We start from the raw sequence: 15,708 nt of genomic DNA, 5'->3' as shown, positions 1-15,708 counted from the left end.
GTTTATAGCGATTCTTAAGTGAAGTGAGAGTCTGTATCAGAATATCCAGGGGGGTAGTCTGTGCGATTTGAAAGCAAAAGAAGCGCTCCTCCCTGTTGCTTTGCTTTGTTTTTCGTTCCAAAATTTAAATTCTATGAATTCTAAAAATAAATAAAGGATTTCCCATTTTAATATTCATAAGGGGGGCAGGACATGTTGAAAAAAATGAGATTCTTCTCTGCCACTGCCATCTTGACCTTACCATTAAGTGATTGTCCTTTTCATTTCCTCTTCCTCAATTAAAGAAAGGCCTTAAAATGTAGAGGCTGGGTAATGGGTCCAAGAGCATTCATTAAACACTGTGCATGTTTCAAATTTTCATGATAAAAAGTAAAAAAAAAAAAAGACAAGACAAAGGAATATGACATGTTTGCACGAATGTAACCCTTCCAAGAAGGCCTACCCTGATTGGTCTTTGAAACTTTATTCTCTCTCTAAAAACAAAGGAAAAATTTTCCTTAGCACACTCTTAAATTTTCTTCATACTGTTTAAAACTTTCTAACATAAATTATGTATTATATTTATTGCCTGATTTCTTCTACTAGAATATAAGTTCCATGAAGACAAGGAAGTTTAAGTCTACTTGGTCTGTCAGACTAATGCCTAGGATAAAATCTGGAGAACAGTTGTTGCTCAATACACATGAATGAAACAATAGTTTAGAATTTTCTAGTATAGCTTTGCTCTCAAGATCAGTTCACTTTAAATTTTTAACCACTGGTAAGGAATTACACTACTATTAGCTTAAGGAGGAATGTCATCATCTAAACACTGACTGTGATTTCTAAGATCCCTTGTTCTTAGACAAACGTGTTTCTACTAACAAAACCTCTAATTTTTTCCGGAAAGTCTCTAAACTACTTTCTACAACAAATAAGTGAGACCCAGATATTTTCTTGAACAAAAACTAGGTAAAAATGATCTAGGAAAGGAAATACTGTGTACATCAAAATAAGGGAAACCAACTTTCCAAGCGGCAAGGGTGGGAAAATCAGGTTTTCAGAACCAAGAATTCAAATTATAGAAAACAGAGAACTGGATTGAATCTTGGGCCAAGGCCTTCGTTTTACAGGCAAGAATGCTAAAAAGCAGAGACATGGAGACATTTGTCAAAGGACAAGCAGCTAGTTACCAGGAAAGCCAGGATTAGAACTCAGATCTCCCAGTTCTCAAACCACTGTTTTTTATGTTAATCAGGTGAGGATAAAGCTCAGGGTGATAAATATTATATTAATCATCAGAGAACAGGACAATATGTGTTGTTAGGAACATTACTGGCACAGAACTTCAGGGGAATTGAAACAAGAGGTCAGATAACTAAGGATAATCTATTGCTGTCGTCCAGGTGAGCAGTTATGTAAAGAAAGCTATGAAGTTTACTAAGGTACTGGGGGAAAAAAAAGGAAAGTAGTCTTTATCTGACAATGAAAACCCACTTGCAAAGAAAATCTCTCTTTGGGGCTTTTCCAAAGACTTCTGAAATAATGTTTAAAATAACAAACAAAAATGACTTTTAAAAAGTTAACTAAAAAACCCACAAAGTCCGCCCAACCCAAGAACAATCGCTTTAAGACTTCAGATGAAAAATCAACAAATTGGAACAGGTATATGCATAACTTAGATCCAAATAATTCTCTATGTCAGAAATAAAAATCAAGTTTAAAATATTACAGTAAAATTTCCCTAGGAACATAGGAAAGAGGCACCAACAGCAAACACCTCATTTCCCCTGGGACTGCCAGAGGTAGACTGTGAGCCTGTATGGAAAATTAGGTAGAAGGGCTTTTGATTCATAGATTTCTCAATCTGAAAGCTGTGGAGTCAAAAGAGGGGTAAGAAATCATAGCTAGTGCCTGTGAATTTTTTGAAAGGGATAAAAAAGAAGAAGACAACTCAAAAATCTTTATAAATATTATACACTGAGTCCTATATAAAATAATAAAAAAAAAAACTTGTGCATGAAATAGAAAATAGTGAATACAAGGAGTTTCTAAAAACCTCACTTCCAAATTGTCAATGCAAAAGCAACTTCCATTTTAGGTTAAACAATAAATTCAGTTACCCTCAACTAATATTAATAACATCTCTGACTTTGAAGGTTCATCGATCTGAACCAGGCAAAAAGATGACCAACTCTGTACTGTATGCCACAAACTTCAATCTATATAGCCTTCAAACTTGATCTCATTAATAAGAGCTTAAATGGAATTCCTATGGAAACACTGGATCATGAAACCAACAATCTGATTTTTTGACGGAAAGATTTAAAAGCTGCTCTTTTTCACCTCCTTTTCACTTCCAGCATTCAAAAACTACAAAGAAAACAAAGTATGCAAATATATCTCATGATAGCACAGGACTCACACATTCCAAATGATATTTATCATCTAAAGATCCCAATTAAAGATTTAGCTTTTCAGATACAAATCAATGCTTTATGGTTTCTGAAATTTTGACAGCATTTAAACAAATTAAATACTTTCAAGAACTATAACTTGATTATGCTTCAAAGAATCACACATTTTTCTATCTATACTAACTTGGAATGAAAAGAAATATTATGGAAGGGGTATGATCTTGATTTTGAGTAGTCCATGCTGGCTAGTTTCACCTCTGTGAACAATTATATATTTTCTAAATCCACACATTTAAGGTCCAAGTATAAGAGTTGGATTTTCCTCATTATACAAAAATAAATGATTTACTCTTCTCAGGGTGAGAATAGTAACTATTTGAGTGTAGGATTAGATGTTAGAGGTAAGTACCCATACCTCAAAACCAAAAAATAAAAATTCCAAGATTAATCGAGGTTTTAATAAAACACCTGAAAGACTGTATTTTAAAAGTTACCCTAAAAGTTTGAACAACTTTTTTTTCAGTTTGTTTTTAAAATGGTGGTCCTAAATTGAAAAATAAAAACTAAATAACACCACTATGTATCTGTCATCACATTAGAAAACTGCACCATTTAAAATTTGTGGCAAATGAAAACGTGTTTCAATAAGAGGATTTTTGCTTTAATAATCGTCTATGGTATTCTCAAGGAACACGTTTCGCACATCCAGAATGGATGCTAATTCCAAAATGTGCTTCTGGAGATGAGGGTTCTCCACTGTTTCATCCCTTGGCAGTTGTGGATATGATTCTGGGTAATTCCGTGTTTCCTGATAAACAAATAAGAGAAAAATCAAGTTACATAGTTTGAAGAAAGAAAATTTTACACATTAATATTACTGTTAACATTAATTATACACATTAATATTACTGTATACATATTAATATTACTGTTAACATACTGTTAACAGTATTTAAGGAGTAACTTAATACATATTTTTCTCCTTCATATCAGTAGTATTTTTGTTGAGTATACAAAATTGCTGACATTTGACCATTTTGACCCTAGAAAAACAACAATTTCTTATGGTTCAGCCCAATATTTTAATTTAGCGAGTTATTTCACAAGTATTTAATTAATTTCTATATTATATTATGGAAACCACATAATTCCTACTTGCTGGGGGGCAGAAATGCTAGCACATGTAGAATTTAAACAAGTATTTAATGAATAAATAACTGAATGTTATAGTAGAAATCTGAATGAGAGAAAAGACATGAGAAACCTTGAAAAGGTCAAATTAATGGACCTCTGCATTTTAATTATAGGAGAAGGAGTCAAAAATTACTAAGATTTCAGGAAAGGATGACTCGAAAGAAGCGTTGAGAGCTACTCAGAGAAAAAGAGATGTAAAGGAGGAGATTCTTTGGGGAGAGTATATAACTTTCAGGTTTTAGGTATATTTTACTTAAGGTAATGGGCCATACAAAGAGAACTGCCCATCAACCAGAATTTGAAAATTCAGGGCTGTATCTCAGAAGACAGGTTTGAGCAGTCTGTCATACTGTTTTTATATACTATTCTATATGCATATATACTATTCCATATGCATATATATGTATGCGTATGCTATATGCATACATAATAAATACACTGATATAATCTGTATAAAGATAAATATTAAAGCTATGAAAATGGCTGGAATTTCTAAGCATAACAGCAAAGAAAGTGAAAAAAAGAGTCCCTGGAAAGAGAGATGAAAGATCATAGGAAAAAAAGAAGGACAGAAAAGGACCAATGTAGTTTTTGTAATTACATGGAAGCAAAAGGAAATAATTTCAAGAATCAAGTGATTTTCACTTGGAAATTCTCCTTGATTTGGTACTTTATATAGAGTACAATTTTGTCAAACATTTAAAATTTACTGAAAAACTGAATAACTACTTTTCTATGCATCTAATATGACAGTCCATATATTCTAATGTCATTTATATTTCTCTTCTATTGGTAGGCATCAGTAATTACATATTACAGAGACCAAATTTTCATTTTACCACACTAAATACTATGAGGAGTAACAATAATGAAAAGTTCAAAATTCCTAAAAAAAACCCCAAATAAAACCAGGAACTGGTAGGGGGTTACTGTACTCGGAACAATTCTCTCAGCTTGCACAAGGCTCAGACACATCTAAACTCTGACCACACACCTCTAGAGCGGAGAATATGTATTGAAACAGGGATATATGAAAGAGACTGCAGAGAAATAATAGGCTGAAATAAGCCTGCACCTGTATGTTAAACATCACTTTACTAAAGCTCCCCTTAAAAAGCTTAAAAACAAGCCATGGAAACATCAAAATGTTCAAGTAATTTACTCCTGCCCAACAGTCTTTAAAGAAAAACAACAAAATCCAGAATTCAACATTAGAAAATTTACAGTGCTCACAGTCTAACAAAAATTACTAAACATACAAAGAATTATAAATATGAAACTCCTAACTAATTAAAAAAACAATAAAAACAAACCTATAAATGATAGAGAATACAGTATTAGTAGGTAAAAACTTCAGCTATTCCTATTTATTTAGAGAACGAAAGAAAAGATAAATATGAGGAGGAGAAAAATGGAAAATATTGTAAGAACCACAAAGAACTAGAGATGAGAAAAATATAATCCCTGAAATGAAAAACTCAAGGGTTAGAGGATTAATAGCATATTAGTTACTGCAGAAGAAAACATCAGTAAAGTTGAAGACAGCAGCAGAAACTTAGAAAATAGACATTTTTTTAAAAATGAAAAGCATCTAAATAAATCTGCTTTCACTTTAAAAAAGGAAAACTGAAGAGAAAATCAGGACCTTAAGGACAATATTAGGTCATTTGACATGTATATAACTGATGTCCCAGAAAGAAAGAAAGAGAGGAGTGAAGAAAAAATGTTTGAATAAATTATGGCTGAAAATATTCCAAATATCTTAAATAGGTTGATATTTAGACAGCTTCAAGATGCTAAACTAACCCCGAGAAGGAAGAAAACAACAAAGAAATGCATATCCTGGTACTACATCATAATCAATCTGTAGGAGGCTAATATAAAAACCTTAAAAACAGCCAGAGGAAAACACACATCATACATTGCAATAATAGAACAATTATTCAGAAAATCAGTAAGGCTACAAATAACTCGAATAACATAAACCAATGTGATCTAATAGGTATTTATAGAACTCCTTATACAACAGTAGCAGCATACATATTCATTTCAAGTGTCCCTAGGGAGGTTAACTGGGGACTTCACTGGCAGTCCACTGGTTAAGACTCTGCTTCCAATGCAGGGGCCATGGGTTTCATACCTGGTCAGGGAACTAAGATTGCACATGCCATGCAGCAAAAACAAACAAACAAACAAACAAACAAAAAAAACAGTAGGTGCTTGCATTAGAAGAGGAAAAAGGTTTGGGATCTAAGTTTTAAAACACAGAAATTAAAAGAGCAATATTGTAAAATAATTAGCCTCCAACTAATAAAAATAAATGAAAAAAAATAAAAGAGCAAATTAAAATAGAAGTAATCAAAAAGAAGAAAACTTACAAAGTATTAATAGAAATAAATTAAATAGAAAAGAGACAAAGAGTAGTAAAAAAAAAAATCAATGAAAGCAAAAGCTCTTTTTGCAAAGATCATTCAAATTAAAAATCCTTTAGCTAGACTGAAAAAGAAAAAAGAAACTTAAGAAACATTACCAATATAAGGCATGAAAGATCACTACAGAATCTACAGAAACTAAAAGGATAATAAAATATTACCAAAAATTTTTTGGCAATAAACTAGACAAATGACTTGCAAGACACAAGAGATTAACATTGACTATGAAGAAAAGAGAAAACATGAATAGTCTTTGAAATTGAATTCTTAATTTAAAACATCCCCCAAAAGAAAACTCCAGACCCAGATGGTTTTACTGATGAATTCTATCAATCGTTCAAGGAAGAAATAATGTCAGTCACAAACTCTTTAAGAAAGACAAGAGAATGAAACATATCCCAACCTAATTTATGAAGTCAGCACCACCTTGATAACAAAATCGCATTAATACACCACAGGAAAAGAAAATTAAATACCATAATTATTCATAAAAACAGACACAAAAATCCACAATGAAGTATTACCAAACTGAATCCAGCAATGCAAAAGGATAATACATGACCACAAAATATGTTTAGCTCAGATATACAATGTTGATTACTGTTAGAAAATCAATCAATGCTATTCACTATGTTAAAAGAATTAATGTATATCAGAGTAATGCAGAAAAAAAGTATCTTACAACCTTTCATACCCATTCCTGGTAAAAAAACAAAAAAACTCTCAGCAGTAGTAATAGAAGTGGAAAGAGTGACAGATGTTCTCAGGCTCCAAAATCACTGCAGATGGTGACTAAAGCCATGAAATTAAAAGACACTTGTTCTTTTAAAAAAAGCTATGACAAACCTAGACAGTATATTAAAAATCAGAGACATCACTTTACAAACAAAGGTCCATATGGTCAAAACTATGGTTTTTCCAGTAGTCGTGTATGGATGTGAGAGTTGAACCATAAAGAAGGCTGAGCGTCAAAGAAATGATGCTTTTGAATTGTGCTGGAGAAGACTCTTGAGAGTCCCTTGGACAGCAAAGAGATCAAACCTGTCATTACTAAAGGAAATCAACCCCAAATATTCATTCAAAGGACCGATCCTGAAGCTGAAGCTCCAATACTTTGGCCACCTGATTCAAAGAGCTGACTCACTGGAAAACACCCTGATGCTGGGAAAGATTGAGGGCAGGAGGAAAATGGGAAGACTGAGATTGGATGGCATCACCAACTCAATGGACATGAGTTTGAGCAAACTGTGCGAGACCGCAGGTCAGGGAAGCCTGGCGTGCTGCAGTCCGTGCGGTTGCAAAAAGTCAGACATAACTTAGCGACTAAACAACAACAGTCAATCTGAAAAAGGATATCTATGAAAAACTAACAATTAAAGTTATAATTTATGGTAAATGATTAATCTTCCCTTAAAATCAAGAACAAAGCAAAGCTAATCCTTTTCATTACTTCTATTAACCATTTTGCTGTAACATTGAAATAAATAAAGCACACGTATACATAAAATAAAACACAAACAGATTGGAAAGGAAGAAGTAAAACTGCTTTTGTCTGAAGATGACATGATCATGTACCTAGAAAAATCTTAAGCAATATATTAATACTTCAATTTAGCAAGATGCAGGATACAAGGCTAATTTACAAGAGATCAGTATGTCTATGTCTTAGCAACAAAAATTGGAAAGTCAAATAAAATATATAATTCTACGTACAAATCATCCCAAAACTTAAAATACTTCAGAATAAAATTTAACGAAACACATATAAGACCTATATGATAAGACCCACAAGATATTGCTGAGAAACTAAAGAAGACCTAAATAAATAGGGAGATATACCATATTAATTAACTGGAAGACTTAATATTAAATACAACTCTCCACAGATTGATTACATAGATTAAATGCAATTTCAATCAAAATGTAAAGTTGATGCTAAAATTCACATAGATATGCAAAGGATCTAGAACTATTAAAACACTTAAGGCATTTTGGTGGTAGGAGGGACTTAAATTATAAGGATTTCAACACTTACTGTAAAGCTGCAATTATCAAGGAAGTAGTATACTGGAGAAAAAAATGCTAGTGGTCAGTGGAACAGAATTTAGAATCTAGAAATAATACTATACATACATGGTTGAATGATTTTCAAAAAACAACAAAATTATCTCAATGAAAAATGGATAATCTTTTCAACAAGGGACACTAGAACAACTCCATATACATACTGAAAAAAAATTTTAACCCTTACTTCACATTGTAAACAAAAGCTAACTCAGAACTAAATATAAAAGCTAAGACTATAAAACTCCTAGAAACCATAGGAGAAAAATCTTTGTGACTTGGAGCTAGGAAGAGACTTCTCAGATAAAACACACCACGAAAGGAAAAAAAAAAAAGATCAGTTCGAATTTCATCAGAATTTTAAAAGTTTGGTCTTCAAAAGCCACTGTTAAGAAAATAAAAAGGCAAGCCACAGAATAGGATAAAATATAACTAATAAGCACCTGAAAAGATGTCCAATAGCCTCATCCATCAGTGAGATGCAAGTTTAAACTACACTGAGATACCACTATAGATCCACCAAACTGGTTAAAATTTAAGACTGACCAGAAAGAGAAAAACAAATATCATATACTAATGCATATATATGGAATTTAGAAAGATGGTACTGATGAACCTATCTGCAGAGCAGCAAAGGAGACACCCTGCTTATTTAACTTCTATGCAGAGTACATCATGAGAAACGCTGGGCTGAGTGCCGAAGAATTGATGCTTTTGAACTGTGGTATTGGAGAAGACTCTTGATAGTCCCTTCAACTGCAAGGAGATCCAACCAGTCCATCCTAAAGGAGATCAGTCCTGAATATTCACTGGAAGTACTGATGCTGAAGCTGAAGCTCCAATACTTTGGCCACCTCATGCGAAGAACTGATTCATTGGAAAAGACCCTGATTCTGGGAAAGATTGAAGGCAGGAGGAGAAGGGGACGACAGAGGATGAGATGGTTGGATGGCATCACCAACTCAATGGACATGGGTTTGGGTGGACTCCAGGAGTTGGTGACGGACAGGGAGGCCTGGCGTGCTGCAGTTCATGGGGTTGCAAAGAATTGGACACGACTGAGCAACTAAACTGAACTGAAAGGAGACACAGACATAGAGAACAGATTTATGGACAATTCTGGGTGGGGATGTATAGAGAGTAACACGGAAACATACATTACCATATGTAAACAGATAGCCAATGGGAATTTGCTGTATGACAGGGTTTTCAAACCCAGCTGGGTAACAACCTAGAGGAGTGGGATTGGGAGGGATGTTCAAGTAGGAGGGGACATGAGTATACCTACTGCTGATTCATGTTGATGTTTGGTGGAAACCAACACGATACTGGAGAGCAACCATCCTTCAATTAAAAATAAATAAATGTTTAAAAAATTTAAGACTAAAAAAAAAATTTAAGACTGACAACATCATGTGTTGGCAACGGTGCAAAGCAACTTTCATATGCAGTTGCTGGGAAAAGAAAATGGTACAGTCAGTTTGAGGAAAAGGTCTGGCAGTTTCTTATAAAACTAAAGACACACATATCCTATGGCCAAGAAAATTCAAAACAGAAGTCTTTGGAAAAAAGATTTGTATGGGAATGTTCATGGCCACTTTATCTATAAAAGTCAAAAGTTTAAATCTGCCCAAGTATTCATCAAAAAGAGAAGGCTTAAATAAACTGTGACATATTCAGAAAATGGAACTACTCAAAGGAATGAGTTATTTCTGCATGAAACAACACAGATGAATCTTAAGAATACACTTGATCAAAGAAGGTTTACACAGTGTAATTCAAGTACACTATGTAAATAGCTGACACTAATCTGAAATGAAAATAATAAAAACAGTATTGCCTCTGGGATAATGGGTAGCAGGCTAACTAGAAAGGGATATGGAGGAAGTTTTCTGGAATGATGCTATGCTGTAAAACTTGACTGAGGTTTGAGTTACAAAGGTGTGTGTATTTTTAAAAATGTATTTATTTTTATTGAAGTCCCAAGATATATGTATTTGTTAAAACTCACCTAATGGTACACTTTAATTCTGTGTATTTCATTATATGTAAACTTTACATTAAAAAAAGAAGCATGGAGAAGGAAATGGCAACCCACTCCAGTATTCTTGCCTGGAAAAATCCATGGACAGAGGAGTCTGGCGGGCTGAAGTCCATGGGATTACATGACTGAGCATGTGTGCACGAGGGTGGAGGGAGATGGGTTGGTAGCAATAAACTGGTAGAACTAAAAAAAATAAAAAAAAAAATTAAAAAGCAAAAAAATAAATACATAACTATAAAATCCAGTTATTTATTTGCATGATGAAGTGTTGAGGGGTAAAGACCACAGTCTACTTCAAAATGCATCAAAAACTGAGGTGAACTGATGAATGAAAAAAAGAGATTGATAAATGTTACATGTTAATAGTTACATGACTACACAGAAACCAAACTACTTAGAGTAAAACAGACCAAAGTTTTGAACACACTCTTCATAAAGAACACAGATGAAAAGTTGTTCGATTTCAATAGTCATCCCAGAAATGACACCTGGAACCACAAGTACCTACTACTTAACACCCACCAGATTCACATGAAACATAAGGAATAACAGTAACAGGTGTTGGCAAGGATTGTTGTTGTTTAGTCGCTCAGTCGTGTCTGACTCTTTGCAACCCCATGGATTGCAGAACACCAGGCTTCCCTGTCCTTCACCATCTCCTGGAGCTTGCGCAAATTCATGTCCAATGAGTTGGTGATGCCATTCAACCATCTCTTCCTCTGTTATCCCCTTCTCCTTCTGCCTTCAATCTTTCCCAGCATCAAGGTATTTTCCAATGAGTTAGTTCTTCATATCAGGTGGCCAGTTTTGGAGCTTAAGCTTCAGCATTAGTCCTTTGAATGAATATTCAGGGTTGATTTCCTTTAGGATTGACTGGTAGGATCTCCCTGCAGTTCAAGGGACTCTCAAAGTCTTCTCCAGCACCACAGTTCGAAAGCATCGATTCTTCAGGGCTCAGCCTTCTGTATGGCCCAACTCTCACATCCATACATGACTACTGGAAATAGCAACTCTTACACATAGCTAGTGCAAGGGTAGGCTGGTACAGCCAGGCCATTAACTAGTAAGGCTGAATATACCTGTACTGTCTGACCCTGTAATCCACTACTAGGTACGTTCCCTAGAGAAAACCTGTACGTGTGCCAAGTAACTGATGAAAGATTTCACAGTGGCGTCATTTTTAACAGTAACAAACCAGACACAACCCAAAGGGCCATTATCAGAAGATAATGAATGACATGTGACAAAACTATAATGACAATTACAAAATTCAGGGTTTTAGTTTCATTTGAGAAGGAGATAAGATCAGGAAGGCCCCTTGAGGGGCCTCAAAGGTAATGAAAACTTTCTGCTTCTTAAACTGAGTGGTAGATACTCAGATGTGCCTGATATTGTTCATCTTCATACCTTACATATTAATGTATGAATATTATTTTGGATCTATTCAAAGTTAATACAGGTAAAACATGATTCTTAAATACCTAAAATGGCAGGATTAATCTTTAATGATATTGTTTGCCTACCCGAAAAATCTTGTGCATCCTCATGGTGGCTGAACAAAAGATAAATCTTGTGAGAAGCAAGCGAAGAAATTCATCTCCAAAAAACTGGAGAAATGCCTGATCTGCAAAGAGGAGAAAAGTGAATAGTAAAAGGATACTTAAGTGGAAAATACATTTCAAAAGGGAATAAATGTTCAGGAAAACCTTCTCAACTTTCCTACCTTCAACAAATACCATTACATCAAACAATTTAAACAATTTTAAACCAGGATAGTACATTTTGTTAAGTGTGCAGTTAGAGTAGTAGGGTACCTATTGAACGTGAATGGGTCAGTAGCTGGGCAATGTCGCGGTTGATTTTTCGAAGATATTCTTGACACTTTTCCCATAGGCCTCTACGCATGCTTGACAGTCCAGAGACAAATAGGAAGGCCATTAGAGGATTGTTCAAAAAGAGAGTGAACAGGCTACCTCGTTGAGATTGATCTGTAATAACAAACATGTTAAATATATAGAAAACAGTTTCACAAAAGAGAGGCATTTGAGGAACATCTTAATATATATGTATAAAATTAATGATAATTATAATAATGTTAACATTAATAATGTTATATATAACATTCATTATATATATATATATATATGTATATCATTAAATTATAATTCAGCCAAGTAGATTTGGCCTAGAACTACAAAAGTAAAGCCCAGGTATGTTGCTTTCTGCTGAACAAACTTAAGATAGAGCCTCATCAACTTAAGAGAAATGGAAAACGAACATATTCCTTTGCTTTTTCCCCTCCAGCTAACAACTTCCATGCAAATATGGCAAGTGCTGGATCATGGACAGCTCCTGATGGAACCCTCTGAGGAGCACTAGAGCTGCAAGTCACCTTCATTCTCCTTTGTTAGTTGCTCTTTCTTTACCAGTCCCATAAACATCAGTATTCTCTCTCTACACACTGCTGATGTCCCCTATGCACATAATTTTGGCTATCACTTATGTGCCTACTAATTCAGAGTTCTCTAGCTGCAGCCTAACTGAGCCCCTTAGGTCCAGAATGGCACTGTTCTACAGCAGCCACCAGGCACTTCAAAAGAGTGTCCAAACTGAGACACACTGTGGAGTGTAAAACATACATGGGATTTCAAAGCCTCAGTACAAAAAGATGTATCGCTAACCTTAATTTCACCTGTTTGACTCTAAAGACTTTTAAAAATGGTATTTCTAGTAGCTACTAGAAAACTTAAAATCATACGCGTGATTCCTATTATATTTCTACTGGACACAGTAGCTCCCGACTATGACATTTAACCTAACTCTCAAGGGTAACCTCAAACTCAACACGTTAAACTTAAGACTCAGAAGCAAATTCTTTCCCCTTATTTGTTCTCTTACAAATCTTATCCAGGATCATCATTTCTACCAGCACCTAAGCCAGACACCTGGAAGTCCATGCTTCCCTCCTCTCCTTGGTTCCCTCATCCTGTCCATCACCAAGTCCTCTTGGTTCTCTGGAACAACTGTCTTCTGGAGCCAGCTAACAAGCCATTGTCTCTACTCTGGCCACCATCATCTCCCCATTTTCATAAGATCTCCTCTCCAATTCATTCTTCACATGTTCACATGCTATTTCTTTGCTGCTGCTGCTGCTAGAACACTCTTATTCAACCATGTTTCACTCCTATCTACCTGTCTAATTTTATGCATCCCTCAACTCCACTTGAGACATCATTTCATCCACTTTCTTAACACTCAAGGGCTGGTTAGGTGTTCATCTTACTGTACATGTGCTTCATCCAAGCAAACACTAAGAGTACCCACAGCAATTGCCTGTTAGGTTATCTGTATCTTCTACCTAGCACAGTACCTGATAAAATGGTAAACAAATGCTTGTTGAATGAATGAAGTAACTCTTGGTTAAAGAGAGAACTGTAGACTTTAGATAACAGAGGTGCAGGAATCTAATTTGACATTCCAAACACTTTGGTACTGGCCAGCTTTGTGTCCAGGTGGGACACATTTTAGGGACTAGAGGTCTAAGTTTTATAGCCCAAAAGATAGGATTCTGGACTAAGACACATTAAGGACATATATTTAAATTAAGCACATTATAATAATGATGATAGTTAACATATATTGAATACTTGCTGTGTACTCAGAATTCTTTAAGGAGGTAGATACTATTATTATCTCCATTTATTAGGAAAGAAACTGAGGCACAGAATGGTTGAGGAACCTCCTAAGGTCACACAGCTCGTAGGGGGCAGAGTTGGGACTCAAATACGGTCAATTTGCCTCTAGAGTCTGTGTTTTTACCCTCTTCACAATAAAACCTTTCTGATTAAATAATCATGGTAGTAACCCATTTCTTCATGCAATTTAAAATAAAGCTGTTTCGTGACAGGAAAAACCTGACAGCAAAAAGTACTCGCCATTGGAAGGGGTTACATTTCTTCAGAAATGGTAAGAAACAGGTTAACCAAGTCCTCAAAGCGGGAGAGTTTTACCGTTGTTTGAAGGTAAGTTCTATCCCTCAGTGATTTGTCTTCTAGATACATGAACTTAGTATTTCTACATGGTTTTCCCTGTTAAATAGCAGAACTTACCTTAAAACAACGGTGAAAAGTCTCCAGCTTCTCTCGGGCATTCAAATGCTGACCATCACCTCCTGTGTCAAACTATATCAGCAGACAGGACTTCTGGCTGGGAAGTAGCAGTAAAATGCCATCCCCCACAGAGAGACACCAGCACTGTTCACGGTTAGGAAGATAGTGAAACAGTGACAAGTACTGCTAAAACAGGAGTAAGGTTTGTTTAGTATTTTACCTAGCTTAATAACTAGGCGTTAGAATTAGATTTTATGTGTTGCTTACTGAGGACAAATTATTCAAGACAAAAAAATTTTCATTTCTCAGCCACTTGAGAAACGTGAAAACACTGACCTGTCTCTCTGGCACGTTGAGAAGAGGTTTTTTTATGTTAAAAATACAGTGATGTAAAAATGTGAATAAAAGAAACCCTTTAAGTTGTGCCAGCTAGGTTATCCTAATCCTTGGGCATGGATTAAAACGTGTCCTAGACCAGATTTCTCACGGTCTTAAAAGATACTTAAAATACATAGCCAGACATCGAAGAAATCGTACTATGTGGATGAAGACAAGCACACCTACAAAACAAATTTTAATATTCACAAATCTTAAGTTCCCCAATAGCAAGCGAACCAAAACCACTCTCTTCTCAAGGACGTTTTACCATTTCTTTTAGACCTATCTCAAGGCCTAACTGTAGCCCATTCAGGAAGTCTGATTGTTGGCAAGACTTTTGGGTTTATTTCAGACTGATACTTGCCACATTAAACACTATAAACCAACAACTGACCATTATAGATGGGGAGACAAAGATCAGATCAGTATTATTCAAAATGAAGACGTAAGTTGATTTGCAACCTATGGATATAACAGGGAATGAAAGAACATACCTTGTAAAGCTTTTGGATAGGCTGTAGGAGAAAGCAAGCAGACTAGCGGCTGTCCAAATAAGTTTGTGAAATTCTGTAATATACAAGAATTTAAAACTTTCATTAAAGATTTGACCAATGACAGTTACTCAGTAATTTTCCAAAGCATATCACTAGTGTACAGATCAGGTTCTTTTACTCATAAGTAGATGCAGAAACATCAGTAACAGCTGAAGAAGCTGTCATTCAAGTATAACTAACATGCATAATAGGCTTTCTTAAAATGGTGACAATTTATTAAGCGAATTATTGATTTTTAAAGTAATGGAACACACATGGTTGCAGTGTTACAGGGAGAGGTGACCTGGCTGTTTAAGAGGCCACTCCACTGAGCAGCACACCTAGGATTTACAAGGGCAGATTTGCCAAGATCTAGGACCTGGCTCTCAGCCTCATAGGCTATAAAACCTGACTTACAGGTATGTGAAGGCTGGATTCATCTCTCGCTGTGAATCATGTTAATAGAGTGTACAGAATGATGCATAAAACCAGAAGGTCAATGTGTTAATTTACGATGAGAATTAAACTGACATTCACTACTCCTGCATGATTAATACT

General features: G+C 35.1%; 1 protein-coding gene across 4 annotated transcripts in view; it reads right to left on the bottom strand.

The window, feature by feature from the left end:
- Positions 1-299: 299 nt before the first annotated feature.
- Positions 300-15,708, bottom strand: part of SCAI (suppressor of cancer cell invasion) — a 114,936-nt gene continuing 99,527 nt past the window's right edge. For 3 of the 4 annotated variants that reach the window (XM_061154669.1, XM_061154671.1, XM_061154670.1), the window contains 4 exons: positions 15,112-15,184; positions 11,945-12,118; positions 11,654-11,754; positions 300-3,204 (listed from right to left, as the gene is read on the bottom strand). In XM_061154669.1, the coding sequence (XP_061010652.1) occupies positions 3,058-3,204; positions 11,654-11,754; positions 11,945-12,118; positions 15,112-15,184 (495 nt within the window). In that variant the 3' untranslated portion in view covers positions 300-3,057. Of the gene's footprint in view, positions 3,205-11,653; positions 11,755-11,944; positions 12,119-14,239; positions 14,384-15,111; positions 15,185-15,708 lie in introns of those variants that run through there. The other variant, XR_009694641.1, reaches the window with a different exon arrangement.

The sequence above is a fragment of the Dama dama genome, chromosome 11 (genome assembly GCF_033118175.1).
Source record: "Dama dama isolate Ldn47 chromosome 11, ASM3311817v1, whole genome shotgun sequence".
Taxonomy (NCBI): domain Eukaryota; kingdom Metazoa; phylum Chordata; class Mammalia; order Artiodactyla; family Cervidae; genus Dama; species Dama dama.
This window is presented reverse-complemented; position numbering and strand designations above follow the sequence as displayed.